At 41.7% G+C, this 24,076-nt stretch overlaps 1 protein-coding gene across 6 annotated transcripts in view; it reads right to left on the bottom strand.

Moving 5' to 3' along the window:
- TTC7A (tetratricopeptide repeat domain 7A) overlaps positions 1-24,076 on the bottom strand; it is a 176,053-nt gene that overhangs the window by 123,031 nt on the left and 28,946 nt on the right. For all 6 annotated transcript variants that reach the window (XM_065059764.1, XM_065059765.1, XM_065059763.1 and 3 more), the window contains 5 exons: positions 23,028-23,106; positions 19,728-19,888; positions 19,232-19,295; positions 8,576-8,713; positions 7,963-8,046 (listed from right to left, as the gene is read on the bottom strand). In XM_065059764.1, coding sequence (XP_064915836.1) covers positions 7,963-8,046; positions 8,576-8,713; positions 19,232-19,295; positions 19,728-19,888; positions 23,028-23,106 — 526 coding nt within the window. The remainder of the gene's footprint in view (positions 1-7,962; positions 8,047-8,575; positions 8,714-19,231; positions 19,296-19,727; positions 19,889-23,027; positions 23,107-24,076) is intronic.

Below are 24,076 nucleotides of genomic sequence, written 5' to 3' on the forward strand. Positions count from 1 at the left end.
ATAATGAACCATGCAAGCATGCTCCTCAAAGATGCTTACATATGAACAGTATAGAATTAAGAGTAGCCTACAGTTAATTCTCTTTCTTACTTTTCCAAAAGGCACAAGAGATCTTGCCATCAATTACAACTGTTCAAATGCTGTTTTTCCTAGGTGACTGCAACAATTTTCATTCTTTCCTCTTGTCTCCTCTCCCACCATACCAAAGCGACAAAAGAAGGACGTCAGAGATTCATTTCGTATTCAGAAGATAAAGAAAACACAAATGTAAATAAAAGGAAGAAGAATTTCCAGATAGTAAATCATGCCAGGCAGACATGACACACCATAAACAGTTGCTCTTCTCTTGCAAACGTTCCAAAAACCTTTCTACTTTTTTGCTTCTATGGTAATACTTTTCAGCCAGAGGGAAAAACGTTCCTCAAGGTGGTGGTTTTGCTAGACAGCTTCATTCCCAACTCACCTGGCAGCTTAGTACACAGAAGAATCTCCACGACTAATACTGCTTTATTTCCAGCATCATCCTGTCTGACTTAAAAAACTGCACTCTCTTGAAGGGATTGTGGGAAGTGCGGGAGATCTTTCATCGTTATGCAAGAATTAGTATTCCCTGTGTCCTGGGATTCACAGCCACCTAGCTATACAAGACCTTGAACCAACACATGAAGATGTCGTAGAGTGAGCCAGCAATTGAGAACTCTGGAATTAGCTGATTTAGTGTCAGCTTTCCACTGAATTTCTTGATTTCTGCGAATCCCTCAGCATGAACATTATTCCCTTAAGACATTTACTTCTCTCAACAGAGGGACCAATTCTCAGCCTTCTCTTTTACCCTGTGTTTAGCAAATCAGATCGCTGGAGTTAAGCAGTTATATTCACTTTTAAAAGTGAATTCTAAGATCTAGAAGCATAAATTTGTTTTTGCTAATGTGACAAATGCCCCACTTCACACTTTCTGTCAAGAAAAGAGACTTAAGCCTTAAGGCAATTATATAGCCCACCTAGCTATTCTGCTCAGTCAGGCAACTTTGGAAATTTCCATTTTCTGTACTATGTACAGCACACAGGCACACCCCCTTCTAGTCTTTCTTTTGCACCAAAAGAAACGAAACTATTGAATATCCCCTAGATAGCTGACCTTTGTAACAGGATCTTTAAGCAATGAATGTTCAATATTTTAAATCTCATTCCCCAGCAATGCTATTTAAGGAGCCATCTGAGGCCTCTGCTGCTCCCAAGGTTCCTGCCTGCAATGCAAAGAGAAATGTACTTTTTTTAATGCCAGTTGCCTAGCAACATTGCTTTTGCAAGGAAACCAACAGAAGGAACAGCCGAAATCATAAAATTTGTCTGCTGTTGCTACAGAATTATGTATCAAATATATTTATAACCTCTAACCTTCTGGAAAGCTGCATGTTGGCAGTAGAGGCATGGCTGAGTCAAACCTCAGAGCTCCTTGAAGCTGTTAGAGACATCTGCTTTTGCTGCACTGTTTAAATAAGGGGAAGTATTCCTTTTTTTTTTTTTTTCGGGTGCAACACAGATATGAGCAGCTCAGGCGTTAGCTTGTCATTATTTGGCTACAACCAGCATGCAACAGCAACTTGCAAAGGCCTCCAAAAATCAGCGTTCCCATCTGTGTAAGACTGGTTTCAAAACCCTCCAAAGGCCGCCAGCAGAAGGCCTGGGCAGGGCTGCAGCACCTCCAGCTGCGCAGCGGCCAAGGGGAGCACAGTGACGCTGCAGGATTGGCCCCGGGAAGAGCTGGAGCCTGCTCCCCCAGCAGAACAGCTGAATGACACATGCCATGGAGGATGCGATTATCTCCCGTTGTGTAACTACCAGACACCTCCTGAAGCGCTGTGTTATTAAGAAAACCATTCAGGTAGGCAAGTGTGACTCTTTATTCCTCTTTGCCGTCAAGATGAACAAATGTAAGGGATAAGAGCAGAGAGGAGGATTTTCTGTAGTTGAAAGCAGCTTTATCTGCCTGGTTTTGCAAGGTACTTGCAAGGTACTTGGTGCTTAAATTCTCCTACTGCCAGCCTATCTTGTCTATATGGTAATGCTGACCATTGTCCTTACAACATCCTCAGTATGGGATCCCAAGGGCTGGGGGAGGCTCAGCAACAATGCACTTGTTTCTAAAGAAGTCACACAACTGCTGTCCTAAAGGCAAGCAGTGGGCTGATGGTGCTCTGTCAGCCCTTAGAGGAGAGGGGCTGGACAGCTGCGTGTCAGGGACCCCAGGAACATGTAACCACCACCAGCAATCCCAGCGCAAGGCCTGCTGAGCGTAGCCCTTGCCTCCAGATAGCTGCTTCTACCTCCACTGGGCTCTCACAGATCCCCACAGCCTCTTCTATTACTCCTGAGCTCTTCCTCTATGCACATCCTGCTGCACTCCATCCCCTAAACGAGTGTAAGGGGTGGGGGATAAGAGCAGATTACCCTCTCATTGCAGATGCTCCAGACTTCCCTCAGCTGGCCTTTGACTCTATCACTCCCCACCCCTCCTCTCAAGAAACATTTATCCTAAAAGCTTCTAATTCACTAAGCTGTGTTGTGGGGTTTTTTGGGGCAGAAACATTAAACATGAGCATGAAAATGGTTTTACACACTGAGTACACTAATAATAATAAACATCCAGCAGACATGAGAGATCAGTGTAAGGCTGCTGTGAGTAGAATGGCTCAATTAGGATACCCAGCACTTTTAGACTAAGTAGACTAAGTGTTTACAGAATAATTCAACAGCTATCCTTCAAGAATCCCTCCCTCACTACCCTTAGGAAAACGGTACATCATTGTCATTAAATATAAATCCTTTCTCCTTGGCTGGCAGGTAGAGGAGAGGCATCAATGTTGCCTCACATTGTTCAGGGCATATATTTTATCAGTTGTCTTTCCCTTAAGCAGTATGACAGGTAGAAAAAGACACCACCAATGCAGATCTAGAAGACTTTCTGAAGCACTGTCAATTTAAGCTAGAGTGCAATCCCAAGATGCACTTTTGAGTTTCTACTCCCAGAGGGCTATGGTGACACTTCAGGACACCCAGGCTGGGTCCTGTGTGAGGCTGTTAGGTGTGGAAGGGGACAGAAATCTGAACAAAGGAACACACAACTGATCCAACTGGTCCGAGACCAGGGAAATGCTTGCAAGTACACAGGGACCCTATTTCACACCCCGTGTGCTAATAATACATCACCTAGATGCTATGACAATTTTTCCTCCAACTTCAGATAAATTGGTAGAGCTGTCCTAGTCTGCCAGGGTGCTGTGTGCTGGCAACCTCCACAGCCACCAGTGGAAAACGTTTTGCTGAAAAGCAGTAGCAGAGAAGAGTGCCCCAACAGCTGTCTCTCTTCTCTACTGTGAAGACAAAGTCTCCTCTACGAGAGTTTAGTCCTTCTTTCCCCCATTCCGCTGAATACAGGTCACTCTTGAGACAAGCAGATGCAGCCTACTGCACTCATTTTACTCTGGCAGCAGGACAGTGGCTCATCTCGCCGCCCGAGGACTCTGCCAGATGGCACCCGGCTATCACACCACTCACCACTCAGACTCCAGCCTGTCTATCCACAGCAGCAAAGCCAGGGAGCTGCGATGCCCACTCAGCCTCTGGCTGTCGTATCTTCACAATGCGAAGGTTATAACCAGCAGAGGCAACCTAAAGTGGCTGTGAAGAGTTCAGCACTCAGTTTTCCAGCACCAGTCCAGAAGAACAAGGGTGCTGCATTAGAATGATTTAAACCTCTTGCCTATCCAGAACTGTGCTTGGTGACACAGGACATCCCTCCCCACTGTCCTTCTCCAGCAGGCATGTCTTTGCCATTGTCTAGGCTTTCCAGCATTTAATCCAAAATTGCCTACAGAAGTCTTTCAAATTTCATGGTGGATTTTAATCATTTAAATAAACACACTCCTCTTGCTCAGGAAATATATAGCTCAGCATACATACATCCCCAAAAATGGGTTAAGAAACACCTTATTCATTATGCAAGTTGTTGAAAAGCATTGGAAAGTGAAATTGCTATTGCTCCATTATTTCCACTGGTTAAGTGGATAGAAAGACAGGAAGGTTATGTTTCTCTGAGCTTTTTCATTCACTGTTTTATGAAGCACTAAGGCCTCCCTTGCTCTGTAAGAACTTACTGAAGTGCCTATTTTTGTTAAGACACTTGCTTTTTAAAATAAGGTGTAAGCTCAAGCATACATACAGTGATGAGCCTAGGTGGCTGCTTTGACATTCAGACTGATCACTTGTGAAAAATGACAGTTCCCATTTGGCAATTTTTTTGGCTGCCAGGGCAAGAAAACAGTTTGAAGTTCAACTTGATTAACTTAACTTGAAGACAAATATACAAAATAGAAGTAACACTAGTCAAATGCAGTATAGAATAGAGAGCAAGATCGGATTTTACAGAGCTTTTAAGAAGGTCAGAGTTTGCAAATCCTAAAAACGCATTTGAAAACAGAGACCAAACTTTCCAGCATTTACAGGTTGATAAAACTGTTCCTGTCATACTCAGGATTTATGAGCATGATTTGCTGAACTGCAGAACAAGTAATGCTACAGGATGTGAGATTTCATTACCAAGAAATAAGATCAGGAATTGGCTGTGACAGAGAGGTGAAAACAGATCTTCCACCTATAAAAGCTCAAGTGTACTCTGCATTTTGCAGTCTAGACAGACCACACTGTTTTCTCATCAGTTCTTTCTGCTACACTGGAGCACTTGCTTTTAAATGAACTCTGTCCTGCTATCAAGCTGTGAAGCAGTATAAAAATGTAGGCCACATCTCCCATTAGCAAGATGACGCATTGCAGAGCATACAACAGGAATCCTCAGGGAATACTTTGGGATTAGAAGTGAAATACCGCACAGATGGGACTGTTGGGTAAGGGAATTCCCTCTGCCCCATATAGGGCTCAGAACATTTAGAGCTTTTACATCAGTAGGCAAGATCAGGCCATTTTACCTTGTAAATATTTAAAGTACAGGCAAAAATTCATGACATACTTAAAAATCTGAAAAGATAGGACAGTTACAGAGGTACAGTTACTTGTGTTGTTCTTTTTTTCCCCTCTTAAGTACCAAATATTCAGTAACTTCTAGGGAAGCTGAAGAGGTTTGCTAACATATACAGAGAAAGACTGAGTTCTCATGCAAATTGTTAGAAGCTAAAGATCAAGTCCTATTTCTTGTCTCCATACTATCCTAGGATTGAACCACAATTACCTCTCTGGATACAGCGCCTCTCTTAGCCATCAGCAGCTAAAAATCTAGATTTGCTCTCTGGCAGATTACTAGAGCTCCAGCATTGCCTGCTGTTGAGAAACAGGTCACACAACCTCTAAAGCAAATAAAGCTGCCAGACAAGTCCTGAGAATGTTCATGGGAAGACACTGTGCCTTTCCGTCACAGCTTATCTAGCCATTGTTGTCCTCAGTATGAAGAGATCAGGTATCCAGAGGATTTGCAAATGCACAGAGGGCAGCAACATGTTAACTCCAGCTGAATGCCAAGGGGAGCTGGACCTGACTTGTAAAACCCCAACCTGACATGCCAGTGCAAGGTGTTAGCAGTATGGTACCAAGCTCATTGTTCAAGTGATCCATGAGCAGCTTCAGGTTTCCAGAGAGATGCTCGAGTCTAGCCATCATTTTCATACTTGGAATTGGATTTTTAAATGCTTGTATGTAACTCATATAGGAATCTGTGAGCCTCTTTCTCAATGAACATCTCCCTTCAGCTCCTTGCTGATCTAACATGCTTTCTCAAAGTTTTGGTGTCTTTTGATTATAACAGATCTAACCGATTTATGAGATAAGTGTGGAGTCCCAGAACGGAGTCAGAGTTTGCAAGGTCCCACCGAGTACATGCCTGGTGCCTCACACCGGGGTCACTGCTGACCGCTATTTGCCTGGGGTGGTCCACAGATCCCAGCGCCACAGGCTCCGCACAAGCTCCACAGGCAACCTTTTTGCAGGGTACCACCACAATCACTTTTTGGCCTCTTAATAGGAAACATGAATTTGTGTTGCTGCAACTGAAAGCCATCACATCTTGTCCCACCTGACACAGACAAGATTAAACCCTTCTTCTAGGAGGTCTTGAAGACTTGTTTCACTCTTGGACTTTTTTCTCCCCTTTAAGGTAAAAAAACAAGACAAAATTCTTTCAGTCCTTCCACATTCCTGCTTAGTAAACCCTTAGCCATCCTCCATGTTCTTTATTAAGGCCTTCTCTTGTTGGTCACCCATTTTCTCGCAGTATAATGCATAACAATAGTTGGTCTTCCAAAATAAGGCTTTGTCTGTGCTCAGAGAAGTGAAGGAATCCCTTCAGACATCTTCCAAGCTTTGCTACACTTATAAATCACAAGATGACAACAGCTTTGCAAAAGCAGGCCACTGTGTATTCACCTCCAACCTCCAAGGCTAATAAAGAAAAGCTCCTGCTGCTTCTGTCTATCTTTTGCAACCAGAATTCAGCCATCTCAGTGGTTAACTGGTAATTTTGACAAATACTACACTATTTAAAAAAAACAACTTATGCTAAAACACATGCCCATGCAAACATCCATACATCATTTCTTTTTCTACAGTATCTTTTGCACCAAGCACTTCAAAAATATCAATCCTTGCAAGCTCTCTACAAAAAAGCATTAACATTTCCTTGATCAGATGGAGAAACCACAGCTTAAAGAAAGGTTAAGTCAACTGCCCAAAGACAGAGTGCGTTGATGACAGTTTTAGATATCAGTATCTTTATGCTAATGTTGAACCTAAAGAGAACAGACATCTGTATAATGCTTTATTTCAATCCACAGCTATGCATAAAATCTATTTTCTCCTTGATAACGAGAAGCAAACACTACATGGAAAGAACAGTACTCGACACCAAATGCACATACGTGATCACAAAGTGCAGAGTCTAAAACATGAGCACTGTCCTTCCATGTAGCTGTCTGATGGCACCTACCGCCACCAGCAACTAAGCACCATGCAACTGCCACCCCCACAGTGGGATGGGGGAGCAAATCAGAAGGATAAAAGTAAAGAAAACTCACGGGTTGAGATACAGACAGTTTAATGAGCAAAGCAAAAGCCGTGCACACAAACAAAGCAAAACAAGGGATTAATTCACTGCTTTCCATGGACAGGCAGCTGTTCAGACATCTCCAGGCAAGCTGGACTCCATAATGCATAACAGTTACTTGGGAAGACTAAAGCCATCACTCTGAATGTACCCCACTTTCTTCTTCTTCCCCTGGCTTTACATACCCAGCACGACATCATGTGCTGTGGAATATCCCTTTGGTCAGCTGTCCTGGCTGTGTCCCTTCCCTACTTCTTGTGCACCCCCAGCCTTCTCATGGGTGGGTTGGTGGGAGGAGCAGAAAAGGCCTTGACGCTGTGTAAGTTCTGCTCAGCAGTAACTAAAACAGCCTTGTATTATCAACTCTGTTGTTAGCACAGATTAAAAATATAACCCTGTAGTAGCTACTACGAATTGTAGAATCACAGAATCATTTTGGTTGGAAAAGATCATCGAGTCCAACTACAAACCTAGCACTGTCAAGTCCATCTCTAAACCATGTCCCCAAGAACTTCATCTACACATATTTTAAACACCACCAGCGATGGTGATTCAGCTGCTTCCCTGGGCAGCCTGTTCCATTGCCTGACAAGCCTTTCGATTCAGAAGCTTTTCCTAATATTCAGTCCAAACCTCCCCTGCTGCAACTTGAGGCTATTTCTTCTCATCACTCGCTACTTAAGAGATCGACACCCTCCTTGCTACAACCTCCTTTCAGGTAGTTGCACAGTAACTCTACCTCAGCCAGAACCAGCACATCCCACAAAATCCATGATTGCACCTCTTCAAACAAGCAAGCTAGGTAGACTCTGCCAGAAGAAAATGTGCCCTAAGTCCTTTGGTTTGAACCTTACCTTTCCACAGGCCACCATGGACAGGGCGAGCTGATACCAGAGGTGAAATTCATCAAACGCAAACTTCATGGCTCTCTCCAAGCACTGAGAAATAAATGTTGGGAGAAACGTCAGACTTCTTTTGTTTGTTTGTTTTGCTTGATGTCTTTTGTCAAGACTATTGCTTTGCTCAGTAATCAAATCAGGGGAGACAATCTTGTGCTGTTGTAGTCCAGGGGCCAGTTTTTTGGGGTTTGTGGTTTTGGTGTTGTTTTTTTTTTGAGGGAAGCGTGTTTTGTTTTGGGTTTTTTTGGTGGTATTTTTTTGGGGGGGTGAGGGAGGAAGGGTTGTTTTGTTTTGTTTTTTGTTTGTTTGCTTTAACAACAACATTTTCCTCTTAGTTAATGAAACTTGCTAGAACACACCATCACTTCAAATGAGGGCCACTTTGTTCAAATGTCTACATACAAATTATGTTCAGTATGCACTTCTGGCCTGTGCTGCCATAGGTCTGTAGCCGTATCTGCTAATTGCTAACTAGCATGTTTTATTTTCACCTTCCCCATGAGCCACAGCAAAGACCGGCTTTGCTTGCTCATTTGGAGTGGAAGTTTCAGTAGAAGCCAGAAGGTACCTCAGCAAGCATGACATACTGCCCTCTCCTGCCCAGCGTGATACTGAGGAGGTCGTAGACTGCAGAAGCATCCTGGAGGCTGACAGCTCGGTCATCCTGCTGGTCTGGGGCTCGGCTGATCACTGCATCCCGGTTGGCCTGGACACAGACACAAATGAAGCATCAGACCCCAAAAGAACAAGACAAAACTGACCCCTACATAGGAAGTCCCACCCGTCATCCATGGCATTTTGTTTAAAATCATCTTGAGATATCCTTTTTAACTCATCCCAACGTAAAAAAGTGTTTCCATACAGATACTTTTTATCCACACAAAGCAAACTCAAGAAGAGAGCTTTACATACAGAACGGAACTGCTAGGAATACCTCATCTGGATTTGTTTCACAGAATCACAGCATTAGGGAAACAGACCTACCAGATCCCATTTCCCCAATAATTAGAAATTCAAGGCCATCCTTAAACCACGTTCCTTATTACTCCAGTTGCCTGCAACTGTGATAACTGCTTCCATGGTCAGTATTTTATCTTCTGTGCCTGCACTTCATTTCTTCCCAATAACACGGGTTTTTGTTTTTCTTTCCTGCTACTCACTTTTTATTTTTTAATTTGAGCACGTTGCCTTAGCAATCAGATTTGCTTGTCATCAATTTAATGCAATTACAGGTCTAGGGAATACAATACCAAACAATTTTTAAAACATTATATATACCTTGTAAGTGTTAATTTTGCATAATCTATCCATGCATTGCTCAGCCTGGACCAAAAAGAGACATTACTTTTGACAGAAAATGATCAGTCTAGCAATTTGAGAAGATGTCCCAAAATACCACATGCCACAGACTCAGATTTACCTCAAGATCCCAGCCTCTCTCTTTTCTGAGCACAAAGAGGGGAAATTTCGATTCCAGAGTAAACTGCAAAGCCCCTCTGATTTCCAAAAACAGCGGACATCACCCAGACTGCCTGACCTGAGGGCGAGGCAGCGCTGGATGCCGCCGAGCGCTGGCACTGACTGACGGCACAGATACGCTGCCCTGGGCTCCTCAGCTGAAAGGCTGCAACATCAGACATGCAGGTCTAGACAGCTAAAAGATCAGGAAAATTAGACAACTGCCAGCAGTTTCACCTGGGGCAAAGACAAATAAAACGTTCCCTCCCTGAGATTTATTTTATAATAGTTACTACTAAAATCTTACATCTATTTCTTTCTAATTGCAGGGAGATTTTTTTTCTCCTAAAAAGGTTAAACATGGGAATTAAGTGTAATAAAAATTTCCAGAATATGCAGCCCTTACAGCCCACGCATATTTCATTATGATTAAGCTGCAGCTGTTTCATCATGATATTATCCGTGTAACGCCCCAGTTCCAAGCACTCCTCATCACAGCCTCCAGCCCAGACGGCAAACACAATTACTGACAACTAACACCATCACAACCAGGAGCTAAATGGTGACTGCAGTTAAAGGCAAACTGACAGGTCAGACTTGGTCTAGTGTTTGCACAAATAAACTTAACACCAACTCCTGTAGCAACAAGAGCTTTTTTCATGTTACTGCAAAAGACGTAATTTGTGATTTAAAAAATATATATATATATAGTTCAGAACAATAGGTTGCATGAGAGAATGGAACCAACTTCGAAGAGAAAATCCTGCAACCAGAGTACACAAACACAGCTCATCTGTTTTTATTAGCAGAACTAAGCAAATAAGAATAAAAAAATAATAGATGTTTGTGCTCTGTTTGGATCTAACCCAAGACTGCTACTTTAAAACAGAAAAATGAGTTAAAGGCGTATACACAACAATTCTGAGACTGCTACTTTAGAGAGTTAAATCATATACAGAATGATACTTATTGCCAAGTCAATCCTCCTATGTATATGCAATAGCATTAGCATTTTTTTCCTGCACAGGTTGCATTGTTATGACAGTTTTTTGTAGAAAATAGCTACTGAGATAGCACCCCTATGCTCTGTAATCTCATTATCAGCCTCCCATTAGTCAGCTACAGCCTGATGCTTTTTTGGGTATCCATCAAGCTACAATTTTAAAGCACAGACAGAAAACCACTCAGAACTGGTGAGTGCCATTAATGTCTGCTAACAGACACTGGTGCTAGAGGGAAGATCATGCCCAAATCCTGCAATAAGCAGGAATATGAGACATATTACAAGGATGCAACATTCTAAAATCACAGTCACACTGAACATATTGTACATATCACACTTCACCTAAGCAGACAGCAGTTAAAAAAAAAAAAGCATATGTATGACTTCTTTCCAAGAAGGTCATAAACCTGCTTATTTTGTTCAAGCTTTCAAATCTCAAAGCCACAGAACAGGGGTGTCAAACTCATTGTCACCAGGGGCCACATCAGCCTCACAGTTGCCTTCAAAGGGCCAAATGTAGTTTTAGGACCATATAAATGTAGGAGTAGTTACATTCATACGGTCCTAAAACTACATTTGGCCTCTTGAAGGTAACCGTGAGGCTGATGTGGCCCCCAGTGAAAATGAGTTTGACGTCCCTGCCACAGAAGCTCCCCGCAATCGATCACTCTCTATACTTGCACGCATAAAAGTTGCCACTTAGCAAAATCTCTGTCCCTTCTATCCCAACAACTTTAAATACTGAACCCACTTCCAGATGCTCAAAAAAAACCCAAAACAAAACCCCCCAAAAAAACACCAAAAAAAACAAACCCAAGGAAAAAAAAAGGTGCAAACTTCATAACAAGCTGACTGAACGGTAGCAAGAACATGAGTATTCTTAACACAATAATGTAAATCATCATCCCAAGACTCAAGGTATCATTTATTACTGCAGTGTTACATATAGGAGGGCGGAGAAGGGAACGTGAAACACTATTTCTTACAACCCACAGACCAAGGACACTGTGACCCAGATCACCAATAGCCAATTTTTTTTACTTCATTTTTGTTTATGTTTTTGTAAGCTTCAGTTTAGCAGTGAGAAAATTTGACAGTCCCTGGTTAAGTACAAGTGCAAACCAGTTGTAGAGTTACTGCAACACAGCATAACTGATTGTGTTGGATGGGGAATTTTACTTACTGAAACATACACAGAGGGAGAGAAAGATTTCATTTTCCATTTGGGAACGCATAAATTCTAAGCCATTTACAGCAACATTTTTTTCAATACCTGTGTTTCTGTTGTTTCAGACAACTCATTTTCTTGAACGTAAATGGAAAAAGGATTATTTGTAGAACACTGATCTCCAAACAGTACATCAACCACATAAACAGCAATCCCCAATTTGTCCTAGTGCATTACTTCCTCCTCCACTAGAAGCAGCGGTGAAACACAGCTACAAACACATTTGACACTCCAGCATGACTCTTCCCCGTAAGCCGTTCCCGTTGTCACACGGCCCTGCCCCGCAGCACACAAGCGGGGTAGAGGGACATGGTGAGGCACACCATTAAAATAGGAGAACCTCTGTTCAAGGCTGCTGTGTGGGATGGAGAAAGTCACTAATGCTACCAACAGGAGTTTACCATCTGAATTTAGCATAAACTTGCATTATAGAGAGCAAAAATACACAGTCAATGCCCTGGGTAATGGAGCAACCCAGAGATGTATCACACCTGCATATTTTGGGGTGCATGAGACAATCAGCTGTGCGTGCAGGTGGCTCAGACCTGACATTGATCCTGCTTTGGGAGATAAGGCACATCCTGCAGTCTGCCCAGACTGAGCAGCACACACGACAACAAGCACCTTCAGCCCTCCCTGCAAATTAGATAAGCCACCTATACATAAAGGATTTGCTGTGCATCAATGGCTGATAATTACAGCTTATTTATGGCATGTTTATCACATGTAGAAAGGAAAAGAGCCACAGCAAATCCAAACAGCCATTACTTCAGCAGTGATTACGCACATAGTTACCCTGCAGAAAATTAAATTTTACCACAGTACAAAGATGTGCTTCTTAATAAAACGTCAAGCAATCATATGAATTACAATAGAGCATATTCCATACAGCAGCCCATTCTCACAGCAATTAGCTACGAAGTATCCTTTAACTGCTCACTTTGAAACATGGCTCCCCCTGCTTTAGTCCAAAGAAGAAAAAGAAAGCAATTAAAATCTTTAATGAGTGCCTGCTGCCTGCCCCCTAATTCATGGGCATTCTAATGTTCAACTTGTGTCTTTTCATAATAGACATAATTGCCAGATCCACTGCAACCATCTATACAGAACGGCAGCATGTTTTACACAGTGTACTGTAATAATGTAATTGGTGTGATTCAATACTAGCATTAAGAGAGAAAAACAAACGTTATGTGTGTAAGATTGACAAGAACCCTTTGGAATCACGCAATTGATGCCTCTACCGCTAAGAGCTGGGAAATATTTAGCATGTGTCATTCCGATCTCCACTCTGGCTGTTTTGCTTGTACTGCCAATAAAATGAACGAATTCTTCACAACAACAAGGACCCATTCACACGGAAAAAGGCTACTGACTTTTCACCTAAGTTATTGATGATCCATAAACAGCACTTGAAGGTTCCCCTCACTAACAGATACAAAGAAAATATTCAGGATTGACTGCAAAGCTGCTGTGAAAATCAGAAGCAAGTGGAACAGAGAGGAAATACCATACTCCAGCCTCTCCCAAAGCTGCTCTTACAGAGATACCACAACTTGCTCCATTTCAGACTAGAAGCACAGTATATGAAAAATAAACTGCCTTGGGAACTGAGTTGCATCTGCCTCATTTCTGGTAGGTAATAAATACAAGTTACTGGTACCCAAATTCAGATGTCTCAGCAAAACAGCCCATTATTATTTATTATCAAATATGACCATATAGATATATCTTATCTCTCACCAGGTATACTTTAACATCTTGTACTGTGGCAGAACTAATTCTGGAAACATCACTGAAAGCAAGACAGACATACCCCCCCCCAGCCAAAACAGCCCAACAAACCTACACAAAAGCAAGAGAGACAGAGAAAGTAACGAGGTTTGTTTATGGATACTGCCTTGGTTAACCGCCATGGTTTAGCCCCAGCCAGCCAACTAAGCATCACACAGCCACCTACTCACTCTTCCCTCAGCAGGAAGGGGAAAAGTGAGAAAACTCCTGAGGTTAAGATCAATACAGTTTAACAGCTGAAATTAATAATAATAATAATAATAATAATAATAATAATAATAAATTGTAATGAAAAGGAAAATAGAGAGAGAAGTAAACCTCAAGACGGACAAGCAACGCAAATGAAAACCATTGCTCACCACCAAACGAAGGGTGCCCAGCCCAACCCCCAGCAGCTGCCCCCACCCAATCTTCCCCCCAGTTCACTGCTGAGCATGAAGTCGTATGGTCTGGAACATCCCTCTGGCCAGCTGGGGTCAGCTGTCCCAGCTGTGCCCTCTCCCAGCTTTTTGTGCACTCCCTGCCTACTCACTGCTGGGTTGATGTGAAGACCAGAAAAGGCCCTGACTCTGTGTAAGCTCTGCTCAGCAGTAACTACAACAGCCTGGTGTTATCAGCACTGCTGTCAGCACAGATTCAAAATATAGCCCCACATTAACCACAATGAAGAAAACTAGCTCTATTCCAGCCAAAACCAGCATAGTAACAAAGTCATATATTTGCTATCAGTAATCTGCATTTAGAAAGCTATCTCCCAAGAATTTCCACCCTCTTTGCAAAAGTTAGGAAACAAGACTTTCTACTGCAAAGCAGAAGAAAAAAGCTCCCCATCTCCAGAAATTCACATTAGAACTACTTATTCAGAAGACAATTAATAGAGGCGGTGTATTTCCCGCTAGAAGCATCCTGCAATCCACCTTTGCAGGTCCCCAACACATAGCTTTGCCTTGTAGGCCAGTTAAAAAGACAGTCAGGTTTGCTACTCTAAGTGCATGGCCATGATTTGGCAAGAATCAACAGCGTGAGTAATGCTGTCCCCAGCTGTCTCTTTTAGCTGCCATAGCATGATAGCCCTCATCCAAAACACTCATGATGGTCATCCAGCTGTTTTATCATCATTGGGCTTGATATCAGTCAAAAAAATAAAATCCTACAAAAGCAACAACAGCTCCTCCTCCTTTGACAGCTAATTTATTGGACAGTACTATTTTATAAAGCTAGGAACTGTAGAATTAACAGGTTTTAATTATTTCTGTGTTTAAAAATATGTGGGTTTAATCTCGTTCCATTAAGGGCATGCTCAGAGCCATGAGTTTGCTCTCACCAGTAAAAGGAACAGGACAAGTCCCAGGATCTTACTTTCCCTTCACCATCTGTTCTGTGCTCTAAGGCTCTCCAAGGTCAAATCGCCTTTAGGGATTCAAATCAGAGATAACACAAGGATGACATTTCTAATCTTTTTTTACACAGGCACAGAATTTATTAGTTTTGGATGCAAGGAGCTTCATTTTCAGTATGAGTAAACACAGTGCCAAAAATAATAATCCATAGTTACCTGGTATGTTTGGTGGACCACACCAGCCAGAATCCCCAATTGTCAGAGTTAGCATTGCCAAGTGCTGAATACAGGGATTTTAGACTGCACGTTGGACCTCAGATACAAGAAGACAAGGTTTCTAAGTGCAAACAAAGAACGTTTCCCCCTTTTTTTTTTTTACCTCAAAAGTAAATAGAAAACGGATCAGAAAGCGTTCCATTCCTGGCTCTGAGAAACTTCTGGCTGACTTTAAGGAGCAGTGCAGTCAACTCAGAATACTCCTGAGAATGGTTATTAAAAGAAACAAAACTAAGGCTAAGGGTTAGTTCTGTCAAACCTCCCTTGCCTACACCCCGCAGCACAAAGCACCAGAGTCTCTGATGGCAGAGCCAAGTGCTGTTCCCACTGGTAGCACGATGTGGAGAAACCACACTGCAGCAAGTCACAATACGCCCTCATTTCTCCCCGGAAACGCAGTGCTAATGGTTTTGATGGGTTAAATGCAATAAGAAAGAGGACTGGTGGTTTAAAAATAGGCCAGTCCCTTTTTTCCAACATGTGATAGGATCACATCATTCTACCACTGCCTGAGCTGGTAAAGGCTGTCACTGGATGGCCTTCTCCTTGGTCTCAAGGAGATAATTTTCCTCCTCTCACAAATGCTGCTCATCCATGCTATAACTCAAGCTGTGCGTAATGAAAGATAATTTAGCCAGGAGGCCACAAACCCCCCTAAAGACAGCCCTGACTGTGCTAAACTTCAGGCTGCCTGATTTGTTTCACTAGATTCCTTCATGACAACTCTACAGACAACCACCATGACTAAATAACAGCTGGCACAGAGGAGGAGTGCTTGCCAAACTCAACAACTGGGATGCCTTTCATTTTTTACCAAGATGCCATAGCTTATGAAAATAGGTTCCCATTTACAATGGGACAGAAAGAATACATGAGGCAACTCAAGAGAGTGCCATGAGGAAAGAGGCGCCAAGCTTTCCCTGGAAGTGTCAATATACCCACAGAAGCAACTTCAAACCTATGAAATAGGCTACCATGTCATTTGGCCATCTGATAAACTCTTACATACTTAGTCTCAGAGGCAGAGTAAGTGAAATACTGAAGGAACCCTTAATGACTCCTTTAGAAGACATTCTCATTTCATCCCACCAGAACACACAAACTGGCTCCCTTCCAATGCAAGCTAAAAGGATAAGAAGAAAAACTGGGGCAGCATCGCAAGCCAGAACCCAGCACCACTAAGAGCCAGGGGCATGCTGGAATGCAGGGTCTGGCTCACAACACCTTAGAGACAATTTCTTTCCTTTCCTTTCTCCTTACAGGAACAGTTCTTTTAACCCCCTTAACATCTTATGGGAAGCTGCACAGATCCTGGTGAAGTAGATGTTAGCTTCACCTTAGAAAGGCAAGACAAACAAAAGAATAGAGTGAATTTCAGCATCAGACTACCTAGCACCGATCTACTCCCTCCCTGTATAGCCTGGGGCAAGGGGGAAGGTGTTCTATAGGAAGTATATACTTCTTGAAAAAGCTACTATGTCTCCTTCTCATCAAATTTATCACATATTTACTTTGTTTGAGGTTCTCTGCTGATTTATGCTACTTCCCAGTAGTACATCTTTGCTCTGTGTCCACTCCATGCGCTGACAATTCTTGTGTCCCTCCTTCCCCCAGTTTTGCACTCCTTGAGCTCATTTTAGACTGGCTAAAGTCAGGAACAGGCATGTGGAGCAGCTGTTTGGCTTTACAGTCCTGGGTTGCTCTTTTGTCTCTTTAAAAAAATCAGACAGGAAAAGTACCTTTCTGGTGAGTTTTGTTCTGACAGAGCAATCAAAGTGCCAGAGAAGCTGAAGAGCTCCCAGGAAGCCAAACTAATTGCATACTTCTGTTTCATTTCAAGGGGTTCATAATTGTAAATACTGAAAGAACGCCTGATCTAGTCAAAAGCCAGGAACACCAACTATGTTACTTACTGGCCTACAGAAACATATCATTATTGCTTGCCACTGACACTCCCTTTAGGAAGAAAAATATGGTTTATTCCGTTGTTAACATTATGTCATTAGGGAAACCTCAACTGGAAATCTGCTTCTTGTTAACTCATTTTCCATGAGCCTCAGCAAGTTTAAAAACAACAACACCAGCACCACAAAAAACAAAAGAACACCACACAAAAACCCAAACAACCAACAGTAACAGCAACAACAAAAAAAACCAACAAAACAAACACACAGCACAAAACTTCAAACAAACAAACCTGTACTCTAGAAAATTCACTAGGCTACAAAGCTGTCATGGAAAAAGATGTCTCATGTCACGAATTAAACCAAATTTCCCCTTCTTAGTACCATAACAGTAAAACTACAGGAAAATATTTATGGATTGCAAACATATATAAGAACCAGATTGCTTCCTCTGTTCCTTTACTTAGGAAGGACACTCCTGAAGTTCCTACACTCATTTCTATACACAGCTGTATTTCCATACACTTGTCCTGTACTTTTGTTAAAAAAATATGGCAAGCTTATTGCTAATGCAAGAGGAAGGCTCAGATGTTGCCATTTCCCAAAAAATGAGAAGAAAAAAACCACACACAGTTCTTGTTCCTGCAGCGTTCTGATACAAGATATCCAATTATTTAAGTGCTTTATATGCAGCAGATCAAAATGTCTTGTATCTACCTCCAGAAAGTTACTATATACATAAGACAGCACTTAAGCAAACACAAGCTTATTTATTCAGCCTTGAAGTCAGCACAGCAGTCCAGTTCCCATGAATTGTATTTTCTCACTGCTTCATCCATAACTTCATTACAGGACCAGTTCACCATTTTAAGCACCATTGGATAAAACAGGTATAACTTTCATTCACCTCAGCAGAACAAGGTTACAGAGTTGAAGGCCCCACAAGGCCTTTCTGACTGCAAGCCCAGTCCCAGAAAAGGCTGGAGCAGCCAGTACTGTCACTGCTCCAGAGCCCTGATCCTCCTCCCTCTTGGATCAGCGCTGACAAGCCACGCTGACTCGAGGAGTTCTGATTTTAACAGAAGTGCACGTGGTCCTCTACAAGCCCTCGCTCCTGCAGTCTCCACTTCCAGTTATGAAAAGCACTTTTAACTGCACAAAAGCCCTTGAAAACACAAAGCAGATGTACTGCACAAGCTTAATCTAGAAAGCACTAAAAAGCACAAAGTAACACCCAGATCTAAGTGATCTTTAAGTAAATTTAATATTTTGGGGTGGTTCCACCTCTTCAGTTTTTCCCAAAACTTTAAAGCAAAGAATATGAAATTGTCACGTTCTGAAGAAGTTTGCTGGAAAGGGAAAGGACTCGAGCCAGAAGAACTAGACAAAGAAAAACTGAAGGAAGTAAAAAAAACAAAATAGTTTGCACAGTATCTCTCTTCAACTTATCTGAAAGCTGTTTAAAAGAGGGTCATTTCCTAAGAGGGTCATTGATGCTCCAAGGTTTTCAAATCTCACTTTGCTTTAAATACTAAGTGGTCACTTGCAGCTCAAAGTAACTTTCCTTACATACGTTCAGAAAACATTCTGTATGTTTGCATCTTTTAAGAACACAAAAATGATCAAAGATTACCATACAATTTTCCATGCAGTTGCTTTTCTCACCCTTTCCCTTCTTCGTAAAGCAATTTTTTTAAAGCAACTGATACTAAAAATAAAATAAATCTAATTGTTCATTACAAATGTTTCTGCAAAATTCCCTGTGTCATCAGCATCAGAAACTGCTAAAGATCACAGCTAAAATAGTCCTGCAGACTAAAGAATGCAGGATATTGTATCCTGCAAATGCCAAACAGAGGGTACCACTATCATGCCTGGCCTTAGGCAAGGGTCCCTTCATCTCATTCTTGATCCATAAATCCACACAGATGTTTTGAATAGAAACATCTGTCTACTGACACAGTATCTGGATGTCAGATATGGTGTGGTATATGCAGTCACCTCCTCTTCTTGACAATTCCCAAAACCTTTCACTGATGTTCCATGAAATAACAGTGGCATCACTAATAAAGGAATAAATAGCATTTCCTGTTCAGCAGCTGAATCCTTCCTTCTGTTTATATAGGGAAGATTCTGTAAACAAAACCAACCAGAAGACTTGACTTGAAAATACCAGATATTCCTTTGTGCAAATTAGTATTACAAACTCATTTTTGGCTTACCATGGATTCACTGATCAAGAGGAGAAGAAGAGCTTCTTCTACATTGTCTTGAGGGCAGTAGGCACTGAAAGAAAGAACACATTTTTCTGAGGAAGGTCAAGAATTATCCTGTCAGCCTCTTTCTCATTTCACAAGAGGAGCAGTAACTTGAAACATCTCATGTATAATTCATTTGCTAGGCAATACCTTCTTTTGCAGGTTCACATAATTAAAAGTTCTGCAATATATCCTAGATGAGCTATACTGAACCATAAATAGATTACTTCCATTTCACAGCAAAGACAGCTATTTGGCTGGATTTTGTTCCTTCCTGGGAAAAAACAAAATACAACGCACTCAAGGTTTAATTTTTTTCTTTTCCCAGCAGGCCTTTTGATGGGATGTTAAGAACAAGAACACACATGACTACTACATGAATCAGTGACATAATTAGCAGTACCCAAGAGTGTACAAATACACTTCTTCCAATAGACTGAAGTTAAAAAAAAAAGCTTACTTCTCTTCTGTGTAGAGCTCAGGCCTCCGACAAAGAAGATTGCTGACATAAGACTGATCTTCCTTGTTCATGAACTCAGGAAGTGGGTCAGATAAAGGGCTCCAGTAACAGTCTTCACTGAGGGAATGGAGAAGTACCTGGGCTAGCTGTTTGGCTGCAGTCTAGAGATCAGTGAACAGGACAAAAAGAGACACATCAGTGAAGCCATCCCCAACACAAAAGATTCCTCCCTCCCCGTGTTCCACCTGGGGAAGGAGATGTGCCGACAAGATGACAGTACCACTTTTCGGAAAGCTAGGTTAGCTAAAACAGTTGCTAAGAAGTCTACAGCAGTGGCAGTTTCTTCCCTCCTCCAAAAAGGGCAGCCTTAGTGTTCAGGTGGTCTTGTTGAAATGCTGTAGGAAACAAGTATCACAAAGGCCTGACAGCAAGAGACAACTTGGTGAATTAACACAACAGATTGCCACTCCGGCCACTGAGAGAATCTCACAAATGTTACTGTACTCGAGTATGATGTCACTCCACTGCCTTCCCAGCCTCAGGATTTTGTCTGCAAGTCTCAGCCCAGAGGCTACTTTTGTATTAGGTTTAACAGATCAACCCCTTTATCTGCTAGTATTGCCCTTCCTGCAGCCTTCTCTAGCTACATCTCAGTAGTGCTGCTCTCTTTTTCTTGCAACAATGGAAGAAGGAAAAAGCTTAGGAACTTCATACTGAGATACACACTTATAGATACCGAGTAGCCAAGGATCCTTAAATACCTTAAACACACACACAGATCTGGCAAGCTGGGCCCAAAAGGGCGCAAGTGAACTTGACTTTGCAAAGTTATCTGTGCTGTTTGTCCTTGTCCCCCACTCAACAAATCTCTAATTTGTTTCATTGTAAATAGATGAACATACAAACAAGCACAAAGGCATCAAAACGGGTGGTATTTTCTGTGAATTCCAAGCAGCACAGCACTCTGAAGTAAATACTGCACAGAACAGAGGCAGTGTGAATCTTCAGCCCTTCTGTACTAATACTTGTAAATTTATTTTGGAACTCCTCTGGCTACTGCATATGTATTTTATATGCAATCCACACTTTGAGATGTGTTATGAGGCCAACAAGAGTAATTTCCTTTTAAAGGAAAGGCATGATTGATAAAGTGAAACATCACTCCACTTGAAGTATGACATCCAGAGGACCAAAGAAATCATACTGAGGTTAAAGTTCCTGTCACCAGATTCAGAAAAACAACTTATTTTGATACAAGGTTCTTTATTTTCATCCATCTCACGACACATAAATTAATTGAATTAGTCTAAAACGCAACCACAGCTTCTTAAACACCAGCAAGGGAGGTACCTAGCAAACGGCAAAGTGATCTGAATGTATGGCAGCGCCTCAAAGAAATCTTGTCACACACAACTCCCTGGAAACCCCAAGACCTTCCAAGCACTCCTACTGACAAGTTACCGAAAGCCATCTATTTCTAACTAGGCTTTTCTATGCTTTTTATAGCAAGTAACCATGAGCAAAATGGCCTGGGGCCCTGCGACATTAGCCAGTATCTTTTCATCATCTCAGTGTGTAATTATTTAGTCAGTTTTACCCTGAGGAGCCAACTCTTCTGTGTTTTCCTACAGTCTTAATGGTGGCAGGGGGAAATAATATGCCAGCAACGGAAAGATCTCTACGGGTTCACACAGGAGTACAGTTTGTGATAAGCCTTTCAAAAGGCAAGCACCAAATACTTTCAGTGTCTTTGATTTTAACGTACAGTACAGTAGTTGTGTAAATTAACTTCACTCTTGTTTTGAATAAGACCAAACAAACCAGAACAGGCCAAGACTCTGATTTATGTTATTGCTGCCTTTGGCTAAAAAAAGCATCATTATGCTTGAAGAACACTGTGATCCCACAAATTAGGAAAACAAAAAGAAATCATGTGTTTCATTTTCACGCTTGAAAAACTTGTTTAATTAACCACGTTCCTCCCTTTGCCCTCCTGAAAGCTCTATAAAAATAAGTAAAAAAACTGAAAATGGAACTTCCAGTAAAATGGAAATCCCAGGTAAAGCTATTGGGTGAACACCTTCAGATTTCTCCTCAGGGAAAAATCCCCCAGAGGTGTTGTACAGCTCTCCCCAGTTGCAAAGGGACAGGAGCATTTAAGAGCCACATTCTGTCATGGTAGAGGAATAGCAGATGGTTAGACTCCTTTCAGCAAAATGATAAAACAGGTGAGCAAGAAAAATCCCCTGAACCCTGATCTCAATCTGGAAACAGATGCAACCACTTGAGTGTGACAAACGTCCACATGCATCTGAATTCTCAATTAGTCATATAAGGTGATCCCAAGGCAATGAGAAGATTAATTTCCAGAACAGAAGTTCCACAATACACAGATGTGAGAAACCTAGGCAAGAAAAGTACGCAGGATACCCTTTCTGCTCACACTTTGATTTTAGCTCTGCATGCGAGCTGGACACACAGTCAGTCAGTCCATCGGAACCTGGCACTCTCCATCTCCAAACTGCTATGCAAACCCATGCCCACCTCCCTTGCTGAACTCCTCTGTAATTACACAAAACACAAAGCTGAACCAAGCACAAAACAAGTTTAGTCATATCAACAGCAGTGTTTTTAGAGCTGCAAAGTTCTCAATCATGTTCTCAAGACTCCTACTCTCCATGCTGTTGACCTTGTCACCTCCCGAGTAACTTCTGCATAAGATCTCTTAAAGAGGAGAGAGGGGAGAACCAGTTAAATGTCTAAGAAGTTAAACAGGCACATCAACAACTTTCTCCGTGATTTCTTTACCAGAAACGCTCAGGACAACAGGATGCAGAATGCCAACATCAACAAAAAAAATATTTAAAGATTAAAAATCACTCTGTACTGAAGGGTGTTTGACAGGAAGAACACTGAGGCACTTGAGTCTAAAAAAAGCACTGCTTGTTGAAAGAGACAGAAGTACTTAATATTTCCATATGCAAATGCAAAAAGGTGTGCATGCACACACTGCAAAGCAAGAAAGAAAACAAGACATTATCACTTGAGAACGGCACTGTCAAACTAAATACATCTCTATTGTGTCTAGAAAACACACGGAAAAGAAAAAAAAAATGGAGTAACCCACATGCCAAGGTCTGATGGCTCAGGGGTTTCACTTGGGCAGGTCTTTGAATTAAGAGCATCACTTGACCATATACTTCCAAAAGCTTTTTTTTTTTTTTTTAAAAAAAAAAAAGGCAGCAATCATCTATCAAGTGAGGACAAAAAACCCACCTTCCCATCTCCCATTCCTCTTACCATTCTGAAGGTCTGAGTAGCTTTTGTTTCTATAGTCCGTAGTATTTCTCGCAGACTCCTCATGCCTTTCACAATATTTCTATAGGGAAGGCAGAAGAATAAAAAAAAATAAAGAAAAAAAACACCACGACATAGAGACAAAATATTTGTATGATGTGCCAAAGCTTGGCAATAATCTTGACATTCAAACAAACCCACGAAACAATCACGAATGCTGAATGCGCGGTAGTGAGACAAGTCACTCTGAGGCACAGACAGGACAATGGCACCGAGAGAGGCAGCGATGGTAGCACCCCTACTCCAGATGGCTTCCTAGGAGAAGATCACATTCCCATTTGACAAACAGAGGGGACATTTGGAAGCCTTTCATAGCTCGTATTTATAAAGCAGATGCTTTTTCTTAAAAGCATCTACATCTCCTCTTCACACACACAGATTGTACTTGTTTGAATTATATTGAGCTTACATGACGCTTTTAAATGACGATTCCTTTTAGGTGGTGCTTAAACGCCTTGTGTCTGGTGGGCCAGACACATGATGAAATTACAGTGGTTTAAACAGTATATTACCAGGCAGCTAAGTTGCAGTAACTGTCTGCAAGCACAGCTCTACCTGCAATAAAAGGAGGTTAGGCTAAAATAAAAATAAAAACAAAATCACATTATTCTGCATAAACCATGAGCAATTAAAGATACCAAATGGTATCTTAATCATGTGTCTGAGCATTAAGAGGGATGCTGAGAGGAAAGATGAAATACCAGACATACAAGTTAACACACTTGCAGTCTATAAGCTTTTCAAGACTTAGGTCATGGCTCTGCCACCACAGTAACTACAAAATGGTTCCACTCACTTTAATTGCAGAATGGAAGCTACCCAAAGAAATACAAGTTATTAGAAAAGGAGCAATGCTGTACTGAAATAAAGATAACCAGAGAAGCGGTTGTACTTGTACATTAACTGCCACTTCAGCTTATTCCAGGAGAATTTTCTGTGCGGATGAAACCTAGATGTCATTAAATAAGCCATACATCATAACACACTTTTCT

Source organism: Columba livia, chromosome 3 (genome assembly GCF_036013475.1).
Source record: "Columba livia isolate bColLiv1 breed racing homer chromosome 3, bColLiv1.pat.W.v2, whole genome shotgun sequence".
Taxonomy (NCBI): domain Eukaryota; kingdom Metazoa; phylum Chordata; class Aves; order Columbiformes; family Columbidae; genus Columba; species Columba livia.